This window comes from Phacochoerus africanus, chromosome 6 (genome assembly GCF_016906955.1).
Source record: "Phacochoerus africanus isolate WHEZ1 chromosome 6, ROS_Pafr_v1, whole genome shotgun sequence".
Lineage (NCBI taxonomy): Eukaryota > Metazoa > Chordata > Mammalia > Artiodactyla > Suidae > Phacochoerus > Phacochoerus africanus.
Genome location: NC_062549.1, coordinates 19,545,301 through 19,571,101, shown reverse-complemented (window position 1 = coordinate 19,571,101; position 25,801 = coordinate 19,545,301). Strand labels below are relative to the sequence as shown.

Here is a 25,801-nt window from a genome sequence, read left to right as displayed (position 1 = left end):
AACGAAGGGCAGGGGTGGAAGGAACAAGAGCAGGGCGTTGGGGCTGGCCTTCAAGACCCTCCAGGAGCGCTGGGCGCTGGCGGGGCAAGAGAACCAGGAGAGCAGAGCAAAGCCGGGCCAGGTAGCCGCCACACCTGCACACGTGACTCAGGCGGGCGCCAGGGCGGAGGCGCGCTCACCTGGGCCCATGTGATGGGGCGGGGCCCCGCCGGGCCCAGGGCAACGGAGCCACGCCCCCCCACCCGGCGCGGGCGCTCCCGGACCCCGCGGACCCGACAGGCGACGGCGGTTTCGCGAGCCCGGGAGGCGAAGGCGGGCGGAGGGAGGCGGCGGCGGTGCGCGGAGACGCAGCAGCGGCAGCGGCAGCATGTCGGCCGGCGGAGCGGCAGTCCCGCCGCCTCCAAATCCCGCCGTGTCCTTCCCGGCTCCGCGGGTCACCCTGCCCGCCGGCCCCGATATCCTGCGGACATACTCCGGCGCCTTCGTCTGCCTGGAGATTGTAAGTGGGGCAGCGAGGGTCGCGCCCCGATTGTCAGGGACTGGCAGCGGCATCCTGGCCCCCAGGATGTCTCCCTCTGCGCCGTCCCCAGCTCTTGTCCCTCCCGGGGTCCTCTCTGTGTCCAGCACAGCCCGCACCTGGGCGGCGACGCTGCCCCCCGGGCCCTCTCGCCTGGCACCTGTTACACTGGCACCTCCTCCGCCGCTGGCGACAGAAATGGTCCTGGGAGAGCGAGCCGGCGGCCCCGCGGGGCTGAGGATTGGGGACTTTGAGAGGACAGGACCATTTGGGCTTGGGGATGCCGTCAGAGACCCCCCCACCCCCACCCCGGTGGCTTGGCCTGGGGCCCGCGCTGGACTGGAGCCGGAGCCGGCGCTCTCGGCCTCGCCTGTTGCTACCTGCCATTTTGTTGGGTGGTGCAAGGTGTAGCTGAGGACTGGGTGACCAGGAGGCCGCCAGGATGTGGAAAGCGGGGGCGGGAGGTACCAGGAAGAGGAGGGGGAGGGCTAAAGATCTAGACTTTTTTTTCCCCTTTGCCATTATGAGTGCCCTTTGGATTGGGGAGAGGAGCAAGGCTCAGAAGGCAGGGCAGGGAAAAGGTGAAGCTCGTATGGTGCCCTTGGCAGTTTCTAATCAAGTGGGCGTGAGAATGGTAGGGGAGAGGAACAGAAGTGGCTGTCAAGTTCTTCGCTGCACTGCCTCTGAGCCTTCTCCCTTCCTAGTCTACCTTTGCAACCCCAGACCTTCTCAGGGCACTTTGTTGGGCCTAGGTGACAGTCGGGGCACCCGGCCTCTCTTGTAACCTTCTTGGGCTACAGACAAACTTTTTAAAAGGAATTTCATGGAGTTGGAAGGTTTTGAAGCTCTCTGGGGAAAATGTGCAAATATAAGTTGGGCAACCTGAGTTGCATCATGCCCAGAGAATGGCAAATACAGAGTGAAACGTTCTCGAGTCAGGGCCTTTCCTGCAGGCTGATTTTGTTTGCTTGGTTTGGGTTTTTTTCTTGCCGTCCCCCTCACCCCCTCCTTTGAGTTTGCATAACCTGGATTTGGGTCGCTTCAGTTTCACTTTTGTGCTAGTGGGGCTGGAATGCCTTGTGAGCATTGGTTTTCCGCCCTATTATGCTAAGGCACCCTAAGTTAAGTTTAGCTCTGATTTGAATCTGAAAAAGGAGACAAGTGAGTTAAGGGCTGTGACATCAGTAATCGGATCATGACTGTGAGGCTAGAAGAGGCTGGTTTGAGTCTGAGCCCAGATCAGAAGCACCTGAATGCTTGGGATGAGGTGCAGGCATCGAGGTGGGAAGAGGGGGGCGAAGGTGGCTTTAAGCAGCCTGCCCTGCTATGCAGAGTGACACATGTTTAGAGCAGAAAGGGCTGGGGAGAAAGATTTTATAGATTCTGGGCTACTTTAGTTTGGTGTTCCCCAAATTCTTGTTGTTTGCATCCCTCTGTCAGAAGTTATTGCCGTATCCACCTGTTCTAGAATTTACAGATTGTGCATTTAAGTGCATTCTCTTTCTGAATTTCAGTACCTTACCTTAGCCTCATCCTAAGCAGTCTCCTAAGCATGAATTCTCAAATTTAATATGCTGGTTATATTTTTCTGATATTTATTTAAATAGATGCTTATGTGTTCACATATGTATATATGTATGTAAAGATATGTGATGTACCTATATATATATAATATACAAAGAAGGCTTATTCATGTGCCATCAAATCAGATACCATCTCAAGAACCAATGTGGTCATGTGACCCTTTTGGAAGTTCTGCCTGATTCTGAGGGCAAAACATAGAAGGTGATTTTTCTGTTTCCTCCTTCCCACTCCCATATCTCTTTGTTTATCCAGCTCAATGGTTAGTTCTCAACTCTTGCTCTACTTACATCTGTGGGCAGCTTTTTAAAGTATTGTGGCTAACCCAGACTAATTAAATCAGAATCTCTGGGGGAACACGCTGCGTCCCTTAGGTTTTTAAGAAAGCTCCCCAGAGTTCCTAAAGTATAGTCAAGACAGGAAACCACCAAGGGAGGTCTTTTCAGGGCTCCGTGGACAAGACTGCTCTCTCTTGCCAATGAATCCTCACTCTCTGCTAGAACTTCTGTCACTCCCCATTCTAGGGGAAATCCCAGACTCACAGAGTCCCTTCCTCTTGTCTCTTCATTTCCTCTGGCTTCTTAGTCCTAAAGCACGACAAGGGCCCTTATCTAGATAGACTAGCATCATTTTCAAAAGGCATTTCCGTTTACTTTTTCGCTTTTTATGGCCAAACGTCTGGATAGGCCTTCATGACTTCTTTTTACGTGACTATCTACCTCTCTCTTCCCCTACCCATCCCCCCAAAAATAAAAGGGCCAAACTATTCCAATGGAACGAGTGACCTTAGAGAAACAAGAGACCACATTGGAGCCAAACTGTAGCTCCTCCTTGGCCCTCATCCTTCTGTACCACTTAGTGTTATTGGATTCTATGCTTTATGAGAGCAGAGATGGAGGTCACCTTGGTACCCCTCTCTCTACTTCGAATATCAACACTGAGCAGATGCACAGATTTGAGCCAGGTAGACAATTCTGAAGCATCTTTGGTCCCTGCTTTCTTAATCTCTCTCTAAATGTTCTGATCCCTTTAAATATTCAGTCTCCTATGGCTCCTCTTCAGAATTTCTCACCCTGTAAATTTAATGTGAGAATTCACCAGAAGCAGTTCTAAAACTCTAGGTGATCTCGTTTCTGGGAACCCCTTATATTAGCCTCTGCCAGTGTTTTTTGAATATGCCCAAACTCCTTAATTTTGACTTGCTTTCAAATCCACTTTTCTTTGTGATTTTCTTTGTCCCATTGCTGTCTAAAACCAAAGACAGGAAAACTGCATCTGACAAAGATGGGCTGGGCCATCAATAGTTGACTAATAAAAACCACAATCTTAGAGTTCATTTCTCACACTTATTAGTAATTTTGTTCAAAGAATGTAATCTCTGTTCCCCTTATTGCACCACATTTAGAATCTCTCAAGTGTAAGGCATTTGTTGGAGAGTGAGTTCAAAAGATACAAACAGTGCCAGCCTCAAAGTACCAGGTAAAGCAGTTTAGAGCACTGGCTTCACAGGTGGAGGATGTTGCAACTTCATGTGCATGGTGTGACCTCTTGAGATCAGTGTGTTCCACTCCTGTCTACCTAAGTTGCCAGCCCATTGGTTTTTGTACTCAGCTATATTTATGAAGGTGTGCTTGCCTCAAAGAGTTTAATACTAAGTTAGGTCTGCAAAGTGAAGCCTTCTAGTTTAGGATGGAAAACATTACCTTCAAAAGTTATCACCTTCAGGGAGTTCCCTTTGTGGCTCAGCAGTAATAAACCTGACTATACCCATGAAGATGTGGGCTCCATCCCTGGCCTCGGTCAGTGGGTTAAGGATCTGGCATTGCCGTGAGCCATGGTGTAGGTCGCAGTCGCAGCTTGGATCTGGTGTTGCTGTGGCTGTGGTGCAGGCGGGCAGCTGCAGCTCCAATTCGACCCCTAGCCTGGGAACTTCCATGTGCCACAGGTGCGGCCCTAAAAAGCCAAAACAATGTTTTAAAGTTATCACTTTTGGAATCTATCAATATCTCTCCTGCATTAATATCTTCTAAATGTTCATCAGGTATTTATTGAATAGATTTTGGGCACAAGACACTCTTCTGAGAACAAAGATGTTTAGACCCTGCCTCACTGGAAAGGGCTTATAACCTGGTTGAGAGAATATGCTCAAAATTTAGTACCGTTCAGGGAAGAAAGACACAACAGTGAAAAGTGAACTACAGCTAAAGATTTTCCAGGCAGGTCTGTCCACAAGAAAATGACATTGGAGCATCTGTACTATTGGGCTGAACAAGCTATTTCTGATTCTTGTCCTCAATGAGCTTGGCTTGTATAATGCACAAGAAGAACGAAAATAACATTATTGGATGTGGAAAAGAATAGAGATCATTATGAAATTCAGAGCATTTCACTGTGTCAGAGTTTAGGAAACCACCTACATTTCCCAAGAGATATGTTTCTCTTTGCATAAGATAGTCCAGGACTCAGGTACAGGCTTCTCACTGCAGTGTTTTGCATGCCACAATAATTGTCATTTATTCAGCAACTAATTAAAAACCTGCCATGCATCAAGCCTTGTTTTATGCCATGGAAATAGGATAATTAACATAGCTCCTGCCCTTAAAAGAAATTCCTATACAGTGAAGTATAAAGCAAAGAAAGAATCATAGTGCTGTATCAGAAGTGATAAAATTGGTTTATGAAGAACGACTGTTGCAAAACAGAGTGGAGTCCATCTGGCCGCTGGGGAGGCCAGGACAAGCAGCTTTAAATGGGAGGGTGACATTTGAGTCGAGCCTGAAATGATGAGTAGAGGCTCAATAGACAGAAAAGGCAAGGAAGAGATTTCCAGGTAGACACAAGGGCGTGTACAAGACCCAGATTCAAGAAAGGACCATGCCACGAAGGTTCTGGCAATGGTTAGGGGTTTTTTTTGTTTTGTGTTTTAACATGCTTCGTGGGAAGGTGGCAAAAGGAGAAAGAGGAGGTAGGTTCAAGGTGTGGTTTGCTGAGACATAAGAGGCCAATGCCTAGCATTTATTCTGTCTGTGATAGGGAGGCCCTGGAGGACACAGATCAACCTGATCAGACTTGTGCTGTCGAAGTCTTCACGCATGAAGTTTGGTAATAAAGCAGAGAGACTGAAGGAATAGAGATGAGCCAAGGAGCTCACTGCAGTGGTTTGGATGAGGGGCCATGAGAACCGGAAGTAGGACAAAGGGAAGAAGCAGAGAAGAAGAGCCACGGATTTGATATTGAGAAGGTCAGCCGAGTAGGTAACGTTTGGCATGGCCTGAAATGATCCTAAACCACACTTAAAATATAAGATGTAACGCAGGAATTATGCCAGAAAAACAAAATGTTAATGAAAGGATGATGAGGAGGGAGCGGCTGGGGAGCCGGCATGTGCAGTCATGCAGATAAATCTATGGCAAGGATTTCAGGTTGTTTTCAACCCACAGCTTTGACTGTAGATGCACTGACACATAAATGTTGGCAGTATAGAGTTTTCTTTTCTCGCCCAGAAGATAGATTTTGGTTGCTAAGGGATATTGTGCGTGTGCAGGGTTGAAGACGAGGCTATCTGTGGGTATGTTTTCCTCCCAGAAGGGGTTTCAACTCTTAAGATTTTCCCTTTGCCTCTGGGTTTAAAATCTCCATCCAGGTGAAAAGAGCCTTTCAGACTTCCTAAGAGAGGAGTTCCTGTCGTGGCTCAGTGGTTAACGAATCCAACTAGGAACCCTGAGGTTGCAGGTTTGATCCCTGGCCTCCCTCAGCAGGGTAAGGATCTGGTGTGGCCTTGACCTGTGGTGTAGGTCCCAGATGAGGCCTGGATCCCGCGTTGCTGTGGCTGTGGCACAGGCCGGCGGCTACAGCTCTGATTAGACCCCCAGCCTGGGAACCTCCATATGCTGCGGGTGTGGCCCTAGAAAAGACAAAAACAACAACAAAAACACTTCTAAGAGAAAAAAAAGTGCCCCTGCCAAAGATTATTTTACCCTGACTGGCAGTCCTGCAAGAAATGTGAGAAATTAAATATGGAAAACTTTAAACCAAGTTGCTGAAAGCCTAGACCTTGAGGTCCAGAGGAAAAGGTTAAGGAGAGGAGATTGGGCTTGCAGAGGCTGATGGAAATGTTATATCTGGTGGTGGGGGCCATGGGCATGGAATATCTGTGTTGATAGAGCTGAGAAGGAAAGACTGTAATGAATGACAGGGGACAGGAACCAGGTTGGCACACCCGATGCCATGCACATGCAGTGCTCAACAAACGCTGTGTGATTGTCCTGTGGGGCAAGCTGAGCAGCATGTGAAAATATTCTAGAGAAACTGACTGGAGGAGGGAAGGACAGCTTTGGCATATGCCCTCTTAAGTTTTTTTTAGCCAGTTTGTAAAATGTCATGATTCATCTCTGGGAGTTTCTAGTTGTTTTTGTTTGTTTGTTTTTAGTTTTTTGCTTGTCTGGTTTTTCAGGGCTGCACTTGCAGCGTGTGGAAGTTCCCAGGCTAGGGGTCTAATGGGAGCTGCAGCTGCAGGCCTACACCCCAGCAATGTGGGATCTGAGCCGAGTCTGTGACCTACACCACAGCTCCTGGCAACGCCGGATCCTTAACCCACTGAGCGGGGCCAGGGATTGAACCTGCGTCCTCATGGATCCTCTTCAGGTTCATTACCGCTGAGTCACAGCAGGAACCAGGAGTTTATTATAGTTTGACCTGAATTTCCTGTGTCCTATTTTATATGAAAAGAGCCATGCCCTTTCATAGTCCCATGGATGACATTCCTGACTTTTGTGTAATAGCTTTCAGAAGGAGGGAGGTGGGAAGAAAGAGAAGAGTCAGTAGCTTGTACAGTCCTCGCTGATGCGCAAGCATTGGCACGCATGAACATTTAAAATTAGGTGATAACTAATTACCTACAAACATGAAAAGGGGATTTTTAAAAATCAGGGGGGAATTATAAATCAGAATTTAAAAGGGGGCCAGAATGTATTTCTCCCCTGTAATATGTGCTTTCTGTTTTAGGGATTAGCGTTGACGGTTTAAGAAATTGAAATGTAAATTTAGGTCAGACGGGCAAGGAAGAAGTGTAATTCTTTATAGTATCCTCAGACATATTTTTCAACATTTCAAATCTAAATCTAAACAGCAAAACTTCATTTGCATTAGTATATTTTGTACCACCCGCCTTTTCTATATGTGTCATTTTCCATTGCTTCCCAGAATTTGTCTTGTTTTCCTTTCTCTGATTAAAAACAAGACAAACAAACCAAAAACCACCTTGACAACATATGCCTCTACTTCAGAACCATACCGGGGCTGGTCCAGGACCGGTTTGGAGGGAAGTCAGCCTGGTGAGAAGGCAGATGGAGATCGATGGAGGAGAGCCAGAGGGGGTGAGGCAAGGCTCAAGACAAGCCCTACCCTTGTCTCTAGTGCCAGTGACAATTGCAGTAGAATAGGTAAACTGAACAAAATTGGGGGCCTGGTTGAAGAAGAATTGAAAAGAAGAAGGTTGAAAAAAAGTGTTATGAGCCAGATTTCCAAAAGGTGCCAGCTTCCCCATAACTTTCCACCCTAGCCTCCTAAGATCTTGTACTAGGTGGTGGGCATTGCCAATAATAACTTGAAAATTGAGAAGTACATGTTCTTGCTTCACGAGTCTTCATGCCTACTTTTTTTCTTTGGCCACACCCACAGCATGTGGAAGTTCCAGGGCCAGGGGTTGAACACCTGCTGCACCACAAGGCAGCTTCCTTCATGCCTATTTTTACACACTCACTATGTACCAAAGAATGAGCCAGGCTCCAAACAGCACTGTGCTCCTAGCAGCTAGACCTGTACTTCTAGAACCATACATCGTATCCATTCATTTCTAAGAGAATGCAGTTGAGCATCTTCTGTACAAAACACCGGCCTGGGTTCTGAGCATACAGAGGCATTTAAGGCAGTGTTGCCAACTCTGACCCCACAATACAGTGGGCCAAACAGGCATGTGAACCCATGATTTTAAACCAGTCCTTGTAAGCGCTGCAGTGGATACATGCACCGGAAACCAGTGGATACATGCACCAAGAGGCGGCATCCAGCCAAGGAGGTCTTTATGGAAGACATGGTTACCAGAGTGTAGTTATTCAGCTAAGATTCTGATGCAGTGTGCAAGGCAGAAGCGTGAAACAGTGTAATGGACTCTGTGTGTAGGGAGCAAAAGGATGAAGGCTGGAGGTCAGAGGTACCTCGCAGGGAGCGGGTGAGCGTGGAGAGGCAGGCAGCTCTTGTCACCAGGGCTGTCATCCCGGGATTGCGGTAGGATGGCGAATGAATTTACACTTTCGTGGGCTGCCTTGTAAACTTGTCTATCCGTTGTTGTATCTGTTGACCAAATTCCCTTCCTGCTTAAAAACATTCTTTGGAATACAAGTTGCGCAGACAGTGGAGTTGTAGGTAAGATACTGACTAGAAGATAAAGAGTCTGAACACGTTAAACATCCTTTAACCACATTGTTTCATTTGCAGTTAGTCGGCAGCCATTGAAACAGAAGGGGTTATCAAAAAGACAAGGTCTTCTGAACTTTTAGAGGCCACATTCCCCTCTGTGAGCCTGATGGATACTGTGGACCATGTCCTCAAAAAAATGTATATGCATTTACCCATTTTGATATGATTTTGGGGAATCAGCACTGCCCCTGCCCCCAAACCAATCCATAGCAAAAGAATGGAAACCCTTCTCTAGAATGAACACTAAACTTTGATGGGGACAAAATGGCATAATGTAAGCACATAAGGTCTGGAAGCCAAATCCCAGGTCTAACGTGTATTAACTATATAACGTAGAGCACGTTACTCGTGGTTCTCTGCCTTAATTAGCTTATCTGTACAATGGGAATAATAATAGTAATTATCTCTCAGTGTCTGTGAAGAATCAAGTGGGGCAAATGAAACCCTCAGAAAAGTGCTTGGAACACAAGGGCTCGATCAGTGCTGGCTCATATTTCTGTTATCCTCATCAGCTTCCAGGTTGGGAAACATTTTTTTTTGTCCTCTAGGCTTGCTCGTTTGTTCGTTCTCATGGGTACAAAAGGATGGAATGTCCACTACGTAAATAGTAGGAGAATTGGAAAGAGAAGGTTATGTGTCATATATACAGAAAGTTCTAAATAATGAAATATGTCTCCTTAGGAGCCGTCTCGCCAGGCCTTCATACCTTCGGCTTGACTTTCCTTTCCCTGTTCTCATTCCACACATTGACTGAAATTAGGTCGGAGTAGGAATCGGCCTGCTTACATAGTGAATAACAAGAATTTACTACAATGAAGGTGTCAAATGAGTTTGGAAATTATTACCTAAGATGTCAGAGGACACGTTTAAAAGCACGCTCTTGGGAAATAAGTGATATTTGAAAAAGAAAAAAGGTATTTGCCGAAGGAATCCTTTGGGGATATGCAAAGACCATCCAAGTAGGAGACAAGTTGAGCAGCCTGTAATCCATGTGGCTGGAATTGCCGCTTGCTCAAGGCTATGCTTTCCCATGGGGTTACGTATTTTCGCCAGTCCACAGTTTGTAGTGAAAACACATTTTAGCTCCAACTCTGAGGGCTCAGTATGGTGTGATGTGTGGATACGTACTTGATGGTTTTCTTCTGGGAAGGCTTCAGCTAGGTCACACCCTGCTGGCCTGCAGGAACCAAGCTGAAGCCAGGAGCATACAGTAAGCCACCAAGGACAACTGGGGGTTAGGGATGGGCAGCCCCCTAGTCATGGCAACTCAGGATACATTTGAGCACCTGATGTGCATAGCAGGGGCATCTCGCTTTGAGCTCAGGGGGTGAGGGGTAACAGGAGAAGACAGCTGTCTACCTGAAGAAATGTTTCCCTTTGCGTCACCTGAAAGCTGGGCTGCCTTTTTGTCAGAGCTTGAGATTTGAAGTCATTGAGCCCCGACTTAGTTCCTGAAAGCAGTTTCAAAAGGTGGTGCCGTTGGGAGGTTTGTATGTAGTTATCAGACATCTTAGGACACCAGCAAGCAGGGAAAGGCCATACTAGACAAGAGGTCAGAATGCAGATTCAGATCCAAGCTGTGCACACCCCGGGCTTGCCACCCTTCTCCAGGATGTGTGTACTCTGCAGTTGCTCCGAAACTTATCAACTGTTCTCCCTCCGATTTTAACCATGTTCATGCTCTGCTTTCCCTTCTAAAAGCAAGGCTCCCTCCAGAGTCACCTCTGCTGAACAGGGATGCTGATAATTAACATGCCTGTAAACACTCCGAGCTTAGTAATGCCCCGAATTAGGTGAAGGGAATAGACTAAGCATTGGTCATGTTATTAAAAGCTCACTTTTGAAAGGTAGAGCCAGATTGGGAAGCTCAGGAGACAAGGTAGCTTTTGGCAAGAAGAAAAGGTAGCTTATCGTGAAGTAAGTGTGTCAAGGCCCTAGGGACCCGTTCACTGTGACAGGTCTTACTGGGAGGAAGGTGCCTCTGCAGAGTGGGCTTAATTCTCTCCTCTGGCCCATCCTCTATCTTCCAAAGCTGCCATAGTGAGCAGGACTTCAATCTGGATTTCACAGAATCTCTGATCCGGGGTTGGAGAGAGAGAGGGAGAGAGTGAGAAAGAGAGAGAAAAAAAGGGGGGGCGGGGAAAGAGAGAGAGAGTGGGAGTGTGTGTGTGTGTGTGTGTGTGTAGCAGAGAGGCATTCATGCACCTTCCTGTCTCCCCCTACTCCCCCTCCAGCCACACACACCACACATGGGGAGATGAAATCTGTTCTCTTTTCACATACACACTTGGGTCCCTTTCCCAGCCTTGGAGGTTTGGGAAGGGCTGTAATTTTGAGTCTGACAAGAACAGCTCATCTCTGCTGTTTCACATTAGCATCCGCTGTCACAGCCCTCGTCTGCCTTGAGAGCCTGCTTCAAAACCTGCCTCCCCTGCCTACCTTCTCAATTCCTCCCCTCCTCTCTCTCCTCCCCTCTCGCAGGCGCTCAGAGCACACTGTGTTGAGCTCTTTTTATAGCACTTGCCACAATCTGCTCCTGAATCAGATTTGATGGTGTCTGTTTCCCCCTTATTTAGAGCTTCTGGAGACAGAACCTTGCCTTTTTTTTTCCCCCCTTTTTTCTTGGTGTCCTTGTCCAGTGCCTGGCGGCAGATTTGAAAGCAGTCCAGGTTTATTACATATTATGTTTAATTCCAAAGGATCATATAGTCTCTTCTTCAGAGGTGTCAAATTATCATAAGCTCTGTATCATATGATTATGCTTATCTATTTGAGTTCCCTGTCCCCAATAAACAGTGGCCAATTGTTCTTTATTATTCTTTGTACTGGCACCTAGAGTCTCAATAAATGATTCTTGAATTAATAGATGTTTAATATATCATTATGTATATATCTCTAATGATGTTTATGTATCATTATGTATACCTCTTCAACAGTATTTGAAGTTACATAGCTGATTTGTGGTGGGAGAGTAAGGAAACTCTACCAGAAAGAGGCTGAGAAAAAATTTAAAAGTCGGAGTTCCTGTTGTGGCTCAACGGAAAAGAATCTGACTAGTATCCATGAGGACACAGGTTTGATCTCTGGCCTCACTCAGTGTTTTAAGGATCCGGCATTGCTGTGAGCTGTGGTGTAGGCTGCAGACACGACTCGGATCCTCCGTTGCTATGGCTGTGGCGTAGGCTGGCAGCTACAGCTCCAATTTGACCCCTAGCCTGGGAATTTCCATGTGCCACAGGTACGGCCCTAAAAAGACCAAATAAAATAAAATAAAATAAAACAAAATAAAATAAGATAAAAATAAAAAGGTATTATCACCTTCAAGTATTTATTAAACAGTATGAAAGAATAGAGAATCTTTTGCCAGAAACCTTGTTTCTTTCATAGCTACTTAAAAGGTTGTGGTTACATTTTTTAATGTAAAATATGCATCAATATTCATGACTTAGATTTCCTTTATAAAACCTTCTGGGTTGATGGTAAATGTTTGATTTGGAGTTAGGACTTGAGCTGTACCAGCACTGTTATCAATGTATTAGCATGGGTGCTTTCATTGTCATTGTTTAAGTGATAATTTATTATGTTTTCCAGAATGTTTTTCAAAGTACTAATGAATTGTATGACTGAGCTTTTTTTTAAGAAACTTAAGTCAATATTTGTATTTTTCCCCTTTAGTGACTTGTACAATTGGGATATTATCTAGCAAAATATATATGATTATTGGTTTTTAATATTTGGCACTCCAGCCGTTCTCATATGGGAACTAGGAATTTGTTCACCAAGTAGATATCTGAGAGCCTTCTATTGGCCACGCGTGTGTGCCTGCCTGTCATATAGGTGATATCACCTACACGAGTGGGGGGGGGGGTTGATTCGCACTTGTGGTGGATGTCTCCAGGACAGGTGGATAGCCTAGGTCTCTGTGTTGCCTAATATAGCACAGTGCCTGTCTGAGAATTCGGAAAGAATGATCATGTAGATTAATACATTTCAAGGAATGCATAGAAGGCAGCAGTAGGCTGCCAAGAAGGTCTGACAGTCTAGGTGGACTGAAAGCCAGGGACATTCAGTTATGGTGTTTCTCATCAATGAAACACATCCACAGCAGGGAACTGGCCCAGAGGAGGAGGGCTGGGGCCCTGAGCACGGGGCGGAACTCCAGAAAGACCTTCTGGTTGGTGCACTATTCAGGATGAGCTATGCATGGGTGTTTCTCAGATACACATGGGGAGGGAATGACATTCTGGGCCAGGCCATTCAGTTGTGAAAGAGTTTTGTCTTTTTTTTTTTTTAACTGCATAATGTAATATGTGAGGCGTGTGGTGACAAGAGACAAGTGTGAAAAAGATTCGTCATAAAGGGCCTGCAATGCCATGCTACGCCTCTCTCTCTGTAGTGGAAGTGAGGAGGATACTGTCGCTGGTAGATTCCTAAAACTGACCGTCTCCAGCCCCTAAGCACTGCTCTCTGGTGTGGTCTCACTCACTCCCAGCTGTCTCCGCCAGATGTCTGGGTATTTCCTCATCTGTTCATTTGCTCTCATGTCCCACGTCTGATCAGTCACTGACCACCATCGCAGCTACTTCTGAATTCCCCTGTGGTCCACTCAGATCTCTGTGTCCTTAGTGTCTTGAGTCCAGCGTATGCTCTGTCATCATAACAGTCTCCTCTGTGGTCCCTCAGCCCTCCAGCCTTTCCCCTCCAGTCCGTTGTCATACTCAAGCCAGAGAGAAGCTTCTAAACACAAATCCGATCATGCTTGTTCCTGCTCAAGGTGATCTCTGGCCCCCCACTGCCCCAGGGTGAAGTTCATCTCCTTTGCTGACCTTCAGGACCCTCCAGCTCAGTCTCCCGTTGGCATCTCTGGCCACGCTCCCCACAGTGCCTGCTGCTTCTGTCATGCTGAGCCCTGCCCTTCAGCTCTGCCAGGCTGTCTCTTAGCGCTGCCCGTCCACATCATCTCAAGACCGACCCCATGCCCTGGACCAGCCGTCTCTGTCTCTGCTCCTCCCCCAGCCCTGTCCTTTGGGTTGTTGCTTCTAGGGAGTATTTTCAGACTTTTCAAATCTGGATTTAGAGCCCTCCCCACGTGGACTTGCAGGGCCCAGTATTTGCCCATTTGTGATGTGTGTGAAGCAGCGGTTTTGTCCCTTGGTTCATTTTCTCTTTCCTATAAGAGACTGTGAATTCTGTGATGGCCAAGGCCATTGTTTTCCATTTCCTTCCTAGTACCTGGCACAGTAGGTATTTAGTGAATGTTACATCTGTGACTATCTGAAGGGCCCACGCCTGTGCCCAACACACAGAAGAGTATCAGCAAATGGTGGAAGATTTGTATTGTTTCCGATCATGTACAGTGGCTACAGCTATTCTGTATATGGGCAATCATCTCACCTGTACAAATAGGTCATAGTAAGGACGGGAACATGCTCGCTGGAAGTGACAGGTTAGAACGTCATGGCTAATCTCTGCTAAAAGCCTCTCTGAGGAGCGGTGAAAGCAGAAGCCAGTGGACAGTGGGTTGAAGCGTACCAGCAAGGAGAGGAGGTGGAGAGCAAGCAGAGATGGATTTGTAAAAATGGTGGGCTGAAAAGCAACATCCTTAGAGAGGGCAGTAGAGATTTTCAAAAGAAAATTGTGTCGGATGGTGAGAGAGTGCTGCGCCTGTCATGGGTGGAGGGCGAGTCCCACGGAAAAGCAGGCGTAGAACTAGGTGTAGAGTCAGATCAGGCCCAAGAGCAGAAGCGCTGGCTCGCACCTGTGAGAAGGCATCTCGAGTGGTGATGGAGAAAGGTCTCTGGCCAGGTTGCGGGAACACATGCAGGGGTCCGGGAGAAGCCAAGGCAGCACCCAAGCCTGTTCAGTTCTGTGGCCCAGACTGATTACTGTCTTTCTCTTTTCCTTTAGGTGTTGGGGGGACTCGTGTGGATCCTAGTCGCCTCCTCCAATGTTCCTCTACCTCTGTTGCAAGGATGGGTCATGTTCGTGTCTGTGACAGCTTTTGTCTGCTCCCTCCTCTTCCTGGGCGTGTTCCTCTCTGGCGTGGTGACTCAGATTAATGCCAACTGGAACTTCCTGGTAAGGGATTTTTAAATGTCTTTCAGGAAAATGGGAGAAACTTATACATATCTCATTCCTTTTTTTTTTTTTTGGCTTTTTTAGGGGCCACACCCGCATCATATGGAAGTTCCCAAGCTAGGGGTCGAATTGGAGCTTTAGCTGACAGCCACAGCAACTGGGGATTCGAGCCATGTCTGCGACCTCTACCACAGCTCATGGCAACAACGCCGGATCCTTAACCCACTGAGCAAGGCTAGGGATCAAACCTGCATCCTCATGGATCCTAGTTGGGTTTGTTAACCATTGAGCCATGAAGGGAACTCCCTATACATATCTCATTCTGTCCTGAAAAGCCAGACAGAATGTCCCCTGTTCTGTCTGTTGCCTCTAGTGGGAGAGGAAAGGTCAGGCCCCCGGGACCGACCACAGTGCTGACATGTGGCCGGCCTTGCTGGACAGCAGTACCCAGACTGTGCAATGCCTGTGCTGACAGAGCTGAGCAATCTCTCTGTTACTCCTTTATGAGTTAGATGACCTTTCTGCAAAGACTGTTTTATTTCATACAACAAACGAATCTCATTACAGTTATTGAACTATCGAACGCATGCCTTTGGGAGATGGATGCTGTGATGTATCTTAACATTTTCCATCGATTCCAGCTTCAGATATAAAATACATATATTCTTTTCAGAAAACAAGCAGCTCCATATTCTACCCTCCAAATACTTAAAAAAGGAGAGGGGATATTTTATCTTTCAGTGCCTGTTCTAGATTAGCAAGAATTGATACGTTTTAAGAATAAATTTGCAATCAACACCATTTTTCAAACTATGACACCATTACATTGGATCAACATATTTTCCCTTTTTCCCATATAATATAGGGAGCCTCTTTCACGCGTGTGGTTATTCACTGGCCCTATGGAGCATGAATTCCAATCCGTGGTGGAAAGCGCTTTAATGGAGTTCATGAAGAACTGCCATTAGGTGGTTAGAAACTTAAATCAGACCTTTATTCCAACTTTATGGATGTTCCTTTCAAGTGTGGTAGCATTTTATTCAACATGGAGGAAGGTATGTGTTCTTGACTGACTTATAGAGCGTAAGGAGAACCATCATCCCAAAGGTTATCAGCAGTGAAGTCTAGAGCGTGGCTGCCCATCCATCAGCCCACAGCAGGTGGCGTGGGTGAGAGTACAGCCAAGGAGGAAGCGTAGTGCACTGGTTACAACCATCCACAGGCCTTGGGGTTAATCTGGATTGCTTAATAACCCTGTAGCCTTGGGCAAAATGTCATTTCCTCCTCTGTAAAATGGTAGTAATGATACCAACCTCACCAGATGCTATTAAGGAATAATGGGATTCATGTTTTGTAAAGATGCTCGCCTTGTATCTGATTTCGAGGAAGTGATCAGTAACCATCATAGCTCTTTAAACACACTGAGGCTTGCAGTTTCAAACTTTGAAAGTTCTTCTGTTTCTTAGGCTGCTGATGCAATGTATGTCTACATTTTGGCCTCGATTTCTCATTAGCAAGGAGAAAATATTTCTAATAATTGGTCAAGAGACGAAGCTCAAAGATCCCTATTTAAGTTACACATAGTTGCTTTATCTCTTTCTAAATGCCTGGCTTTCTGATAATAATGCATGAATGAATCCCTGATGTTGGTAAGTGCCACCAGGTTCTTTTCCTTTCAGGCTTGAAGATGGTATTTGGCCCGTATGTACCAGTAGCACAGCCCTCTGATACTTTGCCAGTAGTTACTACATAGCCATGGCCCCAGCCTACTGCCTCTTTCTAAGTCCTCTGCTCCCCCTTCCCCTGGCCCTTTCTTGGAGAATTTCCTGGACCTCCTATAGCTCAGGAACTAAGGCATTCATGTCTGTAAAAGTAACAAGTCTCCAGGATCCTGCCATCCTCAGTATTCTTTCTAACTGGGTTGATGTCTACCCATTACCAATGTTTAAGTATTCTTCTTTTTTTTGTTTGTTTTTTTTTAGGGCTGCACCCATGCCATATGGAGGTTCCCAGGCTCAGGGTCCAACTGGAGCTGTAGCTGCCAGCCTACACCAGAGCCACAGCAAGGTGGGATCCAAGCCTCATCTGTGACCTACACCACAGCTTATGATAACACCGGATCCTTAACCCACTGAGCAAGGCCAGGGATGGAACCCGAGTCCTCATGGATGCTAGTTGGGTTCGCTAACTGCTGAGCCACGATGGGAACTCCAAAATATTTTTCCAAGTATCACTCCTGGTTTTACTACACATATCTGTATCCTCTTTTTTCCTTCTATTTATGTTGAATCTTATCTACAGTATTGAGTCCAAGCATCGACATTGACTTTTCTAAATTTATAGGTTTAATTGGGTCTTCTAAATTTGTACTTCCCAGTTTGTGGCATTGTATCTGATGTACAGACAATAACATGTAGAGATTTTTTAAGAAATTAAACCACTTTATGAGAGGGACTGTAGAAACTACCAGTTTGTTTCATTGGTTACCTGAAAAGTTTATCATATGGATTTTTTTTTTGCCTTTTTTTTTTAGGGCGACAGGTGCAGCATATGGAAGTTCCCAGGCTAGGGGTCGAATCAGACCTGTATCTGCCAGCCTACACCATGGCCACAGCAATGCGGGATCCAAGCCACATCTGAGACCTGCACCACAGCTCACGCAATGCTGTATCCTTAATCCACTGAGCAAGGCCAGAGATGGAACCCGCATCCTCACGGATGCTAGTCAGATTCATTTCCACTGCGCCACAACAGGAACTCCTTATCTTATGGGTTTTTTAACTAGAGTAATTCACTCTTACTGAGGGAAAAATGGTGACAGCAACACACAGGACACAATACAATGGTTGTTACAGCACTATCTTGTTGTATGGTGGGCATAACTTCAAGGAGCCAACTCTTCCCTTCAAAGAATTTACTTATTTATATACTTACATGGTATTTGGAAAGGGCTCCGTTTTTCCCTCTCTTCTTTTGTGATTTTCTCTCTCTTCTTTTGTGATTTTCTATATACTTAGTCATTTTTGCCCACATGGTTGCTTTTGATAGGTTTTGCAATTTATCTTGTACACTCTCAGGCAGGAAAATTTTTGAGCCATGCATGGAATTGTCACCATCTGGTGACAGTTTTTATTTGCTGCATTCTAGAATTGTTAGGCATTAATGACTCAAAACATCGTTTCGCCCTGTGGTAACAGTCTTAATGTCTCCTGTATGCCATGCATAAAAGAAGGGTGTGTTTTAATAAAGAATTTATTTTCTAGAAGTATTCACTGTGGGATATTAAATACAATAGGTAGAGTGTGTCTTGTTTTTATCGATCATGCGATTAAATTAACGTTTATGGCTGAAGTCTTCAGTATTTTTTCCCAAGCTTTCTAGCTTTGGTGTAAATGGTGAAATAAAAATATAGTATGTAATAATATACATATTAAATGCTAAAAACTTGCCCCTTGGATAATAATACATGTGAAATGCCCGCTGTAGAAGCTGTTAACAAAAATATACTGCAGGGTGTTGATGGGATATTAACTCAGGTAAGATAATGCCAGTGACAGAGGAAATAATAACAATTGAGTTTTGTATGAAAAGTTCCTCTACTTTTTGTACAGGAAGTATATGTTTGTGTTTTAGTATATCAGGAGATATTCTTCTGTACCTTCTGTATCTTCTGTATCTTTCAGTATATGAAGTGACAGTCTACTGGATAAAAATAATAACTGCTCAAAAATAAAATAATTATAAAATGTATATAATTAAAAATATATAAAATATACAATAATTGTGTTATAATTGTATTACAATAATAATAAAATAGTTACTATATATTAACTCTAATAAGATGGAGTTTAAATGTTATTTTACTTGAATTTTAAAACCAGGAATTCTATGGTCCCTTAATCTACACTGACATTATGTATTTTACTATAAAATTCAGTGTATCCAAATGTTTACCACTGTACCTATTACAGTGGGTTGATTCGTTCTCATTGGGATTCTAACAGCTTGACATTGCTAAGGGAGCCGAAAGAAGTGGCAGAGGTAGTTCAAGACTGCTTGATTAAATGTTCTAATTTTCCCGAACCTAAACTTTGTTTGAAGTAAGAAACAGCAAAAGAAAAGCCTATGCTTTTTAATTGTTGCCATCTCTTCCATCCTCTTTCAGGATTTTGCTTACCATTTTACAGTATTCGTCTTCTACTTTGGAGCCTTTTTACTGGAAGCAGCAGCCACATCGCTGCACAGTCTGCATTGCAATAGAACCACAGAGCTGCAGCCGCTCTTGAATGACAACCAGTATAACATCAACGTAGCAGCCACGGTAAGTGTTTGATGAGTACAGTTTACCAGCGCTCTCCTTCCTCTGTCAAAGTCTCCAAGAAACTCCTCTGGCAGCCGGAGTTTTCCTTAATAAGAGCCATCAGCATTAAGCATATACGAGCTGTTTATCTGTGCAATAACCTTATGAGCAAAGTTCTTATCCCCAGTGCTGTGGAGGATGAAACTGAAGCACCAGGAGGCTGACATCCTTGTGAGGTCATACTGGTCCGTGGGAGTGGTCAGCTTTGCACAACAAAGTCGACTTGGTGAAAAGAATTAATTGTGCTTTTTACTTCTTGTAGCTTCCAACACACGTAAGAAGCGTTGTTCTCCCCTTTCTCTCTCTGCCTAAGTGAGGCTGCCTTAATAAGCCTCTCCATGCTTCACCTTCTACAAGCCCCAGTTCATCCACACCCTCCAATAGAAGTAATTGTTTTAGTGTCTCATTGCTTTTTGTTCTTTAAATTGTTTTTTATTTTTTATTAAAGTATAGTTGATTTACACTGTTGTGCCAATTTCTGCTGAACAGCAAAGTGACCTACATATATATATGTGTGTGTATATATATATATGTATATATATATATACACACACACATTCCCTTTCTCATATTATCTTCCATTATGTTCTATCCCAAGGGATTGGATATAGCTCCCTGTGCTGTACCTTAGGACCTCAGAGAAGTAAATCTTTAGTGTCTGAGTTTTAATGACTCTTAAATATGTGAGCCATTCATTTGTGACCTTGAATCCCTCATTTTTGTTTTTATTTCAATATGTTTGAGAGAAAGGACAGTCTTTCACTGAAAATAGATATCAAAAGTGGTCGTTCATGCAGTGGCCAGCCAGCCTAGCATGGGTGAATGCAATCAGCTGAGCTGACTCACAGCAGGGGAACCACCTCACCGATCAGATGATCCGATGTACGAAAGTATAAGCAGATTCCTGGTCAAAACAGAAACTTCTCCTGTCAATGTCAGGTATAGACCTGATGATTCAGCTTATATCATTAAAAACACACCAGGCTGGAGTTCTCTTTGTGCCTCAGTGGTTAATGAACCCAGCTCGGATCCATGAGGTTGCAGGTTCGATCCCTGGCCTCGCTCAGTGGGTTAAGGATCCGGCATTGCTGTGAGCTGTGGTGTAGGTTGCAGACATGGCTCGGATCCTGCATTACCATGGCTGTGGTGTAGGCCAGCAGCCATAGCTTCGATTCAACCCCTAGCCTGGAAATTTCCATATCCTGCCAGCGGGGCCCTAAAAAGCAAAATAAATAAATAAATAAAAATGCACCAGGCTTTTTCTTTTTCTTTTTTGATGGGAATCATTATTTGAGATCACATTTATCAGAACACCTGTGCTTCTACGGCATAAACTAGAGCAGTACTTTAAATAGAATGGGGGGAAGCTACAATGTATGCAGCCCCCCAAGATTCTGATCTCCATGAAGATAACATAAAATTCCTCACCTGCCACTACAAAGAGGACATGGAGGACAGCTGGTCACTACCTGTTATCAATCAAAGTCCATTAGGATTTATACTTTGCGATTTATAATTTGAATATATCATTGCTCTAAGAAAAAGTGAACTATCCTGAACTTTTATAAATCATGTATGAGATGTGAGAGAGGGTTCCCAAATTTGACACACCTGCACAATTTGCATGTCATCACAGATAGGGTATAAAACCTAAATAAACTTTAAGGTATTGAAACAAAGCAATTTTTTTTTGTCTTTTGTCTTTTTTTTGTTGTTGTTGCTATTTCTTGGGCCGCTCCTGCAGCATATGGAGGTTCCCAGGCTAGGGGTTGAATCGGAGCTGTAGCCTCCGGCCTACACAACAGCCACAGCAACGCAGGATCCGAGCCGCATCTGCAACCTACACCACAGCTCATGGCAACGCCGGATCGTTAACCCACTGAGCAAGGGCAGGGACCGAACCCGCAACCTCATGGTTCCTAGTCGGATTCGTTAACCACTGCGCCACGACGGGAACTCCGAAACAAAGCAAATTTTATCAACCATGGAAGAGGAAACACTGGATTCTCTCCAAGATGATAAAATCTCTCTAATTCTGTTGTCTTAAGAAGAGCACCTCGTCTTATGAAAAGGATATCAAACAAAGCAGATCTCCCAAATTAGGATGTGTCAGGCAGTAATAAAACAAAAATAGTTGTCTTAGATTTGGGAATATTTGTGACATTTGTAAGCTTTTCAGAATTCATAGTCATTGAGATTTCTTGTTCTAATCAAATAGTCGCATTTGTAGTTTAAAGAGATCATCTCATTCAGCAGAAAAAGTCTATATCAGAGACGCATCAGAGAGACAGTGAGCAGAAGATGGGTGGGGAGAAGAGCAGAATGGTATAGTTACCATGTTCTGTAGGTGAGTCAGATATGCCTTCTCAGAGCTCCAGCGTCCTGGTAAAGGATCCCTGCACCCCATCATCGTATGTTAGTTTGTTGAATGGCGCTGGTAGTTCTCTCTGGCTCCTAAACCCCCAAAAGGTGAGGACAGTATCTATTATCTGTTTATATGGACCAAACGTACCCACATACACTCAGCAGGTGGTAAAGAAGTAAGAAGTACTAAGAACAGTAATTCGGAGCTCAGTGCAGACTTGAGGATTATCTTGCACGCCAGCCTGATGGTTCGTTTCTATGGGTTTTCTCTGTTCAGCTCTAAAGTCACTTTCCACTGTAACATCAATGATTTGCGACCTCCTCAAGTCCTGATAGTTGCCCCTCGCTTGGCTGTGAGGTCACTGTCCAAATAGTCAGTCCAAATTCCGTTGTGAATGTTCACATATGTACCACGTTAGGAGTACCACCAATACTTAATAAGTGAGTCCAGCACATGAACCAAGGCTCAACCTAAGGCTGTCCTCAGATGAGAAGATTATTAAGGGCTAGAATATTTAAAAGATGGGTTAGTGGTGTGAGGGGATAGTCATCAAAAAAAAAAAGAAATGACCATAAATCATTTTGTTTAGGATGGATGTATCTTTAGATGGGTTGGTCAGCCTTCAGACAGTTGTTGCCTTGGACGAATGTTTTCTTCAAGTCAGTGTTATCCATCTGATGTGAATTTGCGTTTTCTTTTTTCTTAGATTTTCGCCTTTATGACGACAGCTTGTTATGGTTGCAGCTTGGGTCTGGCTTTACGACGATGGCGGCCGTGACACTCCTTACACACTAACTCTCGGTGTGTTAGTTTCATTTGTGTACTTTCTATGTCTGATTTCAATTTGGATACCATTTTGTCCAGATACAGCAACGTCCCCAAAGTAATTTTTTTGTTTTATCGAGAGAATCTAAGTTAAGGTTTATTTCATGGATGGATGGAATTTTAATTTTATTATGATGTTAAGCAGAGAAATGGCCTTTAGTTTTACATCTGTTTCTTTCTCTCTCTCTCTCTTTTTATTTTAAAGAAAATTTCCCATACAATACACAGCTGCTATTCACGAAAAGGGGGTATCTCTCGTGTTTGGTCACTGAGTCACCTGAACCTTAATTTTAAAAGGTAACTAAAACTCCCTAAAAGACACTTTTCAAATAGGCTTCCCATTGAACTCTGTGTTTTAGTGTAAAAGAGGGATGGGTATTTGTTCTTTTCTCTAAAGGTCCAAATAGTAAATGCTTTAGACTTTGTGGGCCATTCAGTTTCTGTCACAGCTGCTCACCTCGGCTGCAGCTTCATGAAAGCAATCACAGACAGTACGTAAGTGGGTGAGTGTAGCTGTGTTCCAATAAATCTTTATTTACAAAAGCAGGCAGCAGGCTAGATTTGGCCCGTGGGCTAGAGGCTGATTGGTTATGTGTTCTGTATTTTATTGAGCTGATGCTGAAAGGGATAAAGCAAATTAGACAACCCACATACTATTTAATCTCATTATGCAGTACTCACATCACCTTTGGGTTAATGGTCAAATGCTTACCCTTGAAGGGACATGTAGTTTCTCAAGCTTATTCAAGCAGAGTCTTGGGTACAGGAAAGAAGTAATTTACGAAGTGAACCGTAGTTGCTTAACCAACCTACGGGTTTGCTCACCACTGAGCAAAACTCTCATCTGGCATCTTTATTTAATACGAGAGCCTCAGAGACCACTAACCACTCCTGGAACTGGTATCTAGCTCCTCATGTCTTACTTTGGGTTTATTTATGCTTCAAATACAGCTGTTTGCCACGTGCATGAATATACGAATGTTTGTGTGTGGTTATGTGAGGCTTTACCAAACAGAGTTCTCTGAAGGGTGAACTTTTTACTTCTGATGCTTTTATATGACTCAGTTAAATTTGAATGGAGGATCAGATATAACTTAAAAGTCCTTGCCTGCTTAAAGAATAGCCTGATGTCCACGTTGTTTTTGCATTGGTGGCAAATACACAGAATTGGTTTTAAAGCTACAGCTCTCATAAAAGCTTTCTCTGGCTGAGTAGCACAGAAAAGTACTTTAACCCACCTCAGAGACACTGGTCGTAGCAAAGTGCCAAAATGGCTTGAATGGGAGAACGAGTTGGAGTTGGGCCCCACACTTTTCACGCACAATACTAATCTCTTGCCCCAAGAGAGAAAACTCTTGGAAAAGGGCATTTTTTATTATTTTACACTTTCAACCCTTGGCTTTTGGGCTGAATCATCCCTTATAAGTGCCATAAGTTAGACTGTTAGAGTTCATAGAACACACAACGGGCCTGAATGAATAGCCTAGTGAACTCTCAACGATCAAATACTGTTTATGTGATAATCCCCTGGAAAGAAGACTCTTACTAGGGTTTGGTTTGTGATATAATTATGAAGATTAAAAGAGATGTTTAATATGTGGCAAGAGGAAATCCGTCTTATGACTTACACTGAGGTCATAGCTTTTCTATAATACCCCACTTCCTTGGTTTTTCGAGCTCCGTACCACACACGTAAACCTGTATCATGAATTGTATATTACAAAGTCATAAATGTGCCATAAGGATATGTAGCCTATTCTGGCTGGAATTGTTAAAAGTTAGTCTGCTAGATTTAGTTGTGAGATTTTATTTTTGTTTCCAAAGTCTAACAAGTCCTTGCTTGGTGGCATTAAATTAAATGATTTCTTGAAACTGCTTTGGTGGCACTTTTGTAAATGGATTGCTTCTAGATCATTAAGAACCAAGCCTAAAGCTCATCTAACTGTGAATACTTAGAATTGTAGATTAATCATGATCTAGATTTGTGAGTTGACTGACAAAGCACTTGAACAAAAATTAAACGGCATTTGAGAATTTCTTTATGTAACTTAGCTGTAAAAAATGAGAGTGTTGGTTTGGTTTTAAAATCTGGTAACTCCGTGATGAGAAGAAATTTATTTTATAAGTGTTATGACTCTAATAAAGTATTCATTTGATAATCTTTTGGGGTCATCTAATTTTTATACATTTCACTTTGAAATTCAGTTAAAGGTTTGATATAAGCTTGATAGATTTGGACCTTCCAGACTCATATATAATATATAAGAGTTCTGCTTTAAACATTTCTGCGTAAGAGACAATTTCTCAGGAAATGCCAATAAATCTTTTGTCTTTGATGAAGGTTCAATAGGTAAGTCTTTGGAGGTAATATTATAAAGGAAGTTTATTTAAAAATTTTTTTCCATATAACCGGGTATTCTTTTTTTATTTTATGATTTTTATTTTTTCCATTATGGTTGATTTACAGTGCTCTGTCAATTTCTACTGTACAGCAAAGTGAGACGGTCATATATATGTATTTTCTTTTTCTCACATTACTTCCCATCATGTTCCATCACAAGTCACTGGATATAGTTCCCTGTGCTGTACAGCAAGAGCTCATTGCTTATCCACAACAAATGCAATAGTTTGCATCTATTAACCCCCTACTCCCAGTCCATCCCACTCCCTTCCCCTCCCCCTTGGCAACCGCAAGTCTGTTCTCCAAGTCTAAATTATACTCTCTTTTATTTAAAAAGTATTTGTCCAGGCTTCATATATGCCAGGCCGGTGTTCTAAGCATTTTGTCAAATATGCGTTCATTTAATCCTCACTGTGACAACTCTTTGGAGCAGATGTTATCATCGCATTTTAAAAAGGAGGGAGCTAAAACACAGACCTTCAGAAACACCTAGGGTCACATACACCGAGAGTGGGAAAGCTGTGGTTTGTTTGTTTTCGTTTCCTAAAGTTTGAAGTATAGTTGGTTTCCAAGGATGTCATCATTTCTCTTGTATAATGAAGTGATTCAGGTTGCACATCCATTCTCTTTCAGATTCTTCTCCCACATGCATTATCACAGAATGCTAGGTAGAATCCCCTGTGCTATACAGCAGGTCCCCATTGGCCAGTCATTCCATAGATCCAACAGTGCATATGCCCAGCAGTCTGGCTGTAAAGTCCAGGCCCTTCATTGTTGTGTATGCCTCAGTTCTACCAGATGTTACCCTTTTTCTATATCTAAAAATATTACCCTCCCCCCACGAAGTTAGAATGGTTCATAACAAAACTGTTTATGATGGATGTCATCTTTTAGAACATTTTTGTCATAACCGAGGGCTGGTGAGTTTAGCTGTAAGAACTTAGGCCAAACCTGCATGATAGGGAAAGAGTTAGGCAGCTTTGGTCTGCAAAGTTCCCCGAGGTGCTTGGCTGCCTATGTCTCGGGTCCACTAATTCTAGTTATGGACCATGTGGCTTCAGTCTGCTCCTTTGCCTCACGTCACGTCAGCCCGTTCCTGAATCAGCTCGGCTTTCTGATCACCCTGGAACTGACGTCAGAAGGGTTCTCTAGTCTGAGACACACTGTTCAACCTTTACACATAAAGTATGAATTTCA

At 44.0% G+C, this 25,801-nt stretch overlaps 1 protein-coding gene across 1 annotated transcript; it reads left to right on the top strand.

Annotated features, from left to right (window-relative positions):
- Positions 1-248: 248 nt before the first annotated feature.
- Positions 249-24,364, top strand: MAL2 (mal, T cell differentiation protein 2). Its single transcript, XM_047783370.1, has 4 exons — positions 249-499; positions 14,483-14,653; positions 18,819-18,974; positions 22,085-24,364. The coding sequence occupies exons 1-4, from the start codon at positions 368-370 to the stop codon at positions 22,154-22,156; spliced, it is 531 nt and encodes a 176-aa protein (XP_047639326.1). The 5' UTR covers positions 249-367; the 3' UTR covers positions 22,157-24,364.
- Positions 24,365-25,801: the final 1,437 nt, after the last annotated feature.

What these genes read in the sequence shown, in the direction of transcription:
- MAL2 (XM_047783370.1), top strand. Translation starts at nt 368, where the DNA reads ATGTCGGCCGGCGGAGCGGCAGTCCCGCCGCCTCCAAATCCCGCCGTG. An exon ending in ATGCCAACTGGAACTTCCTG is followed by an intron (nt 14,654 to 18,818) that starts GTAAGGGATTTT and finishes ATCCTCTTTCAG; the next exon opens with GATTTTGCTTACCATTTTAC. An exon ending in ACATCAACGTAGCAGCCACG is followed by an intron (nt 18,975 to 22,084) that starts GTAAGTGTTTGA and finishes CTTTTTTCTTAG; the next exon opens with ATTTTCGCCTTTATGACGAC.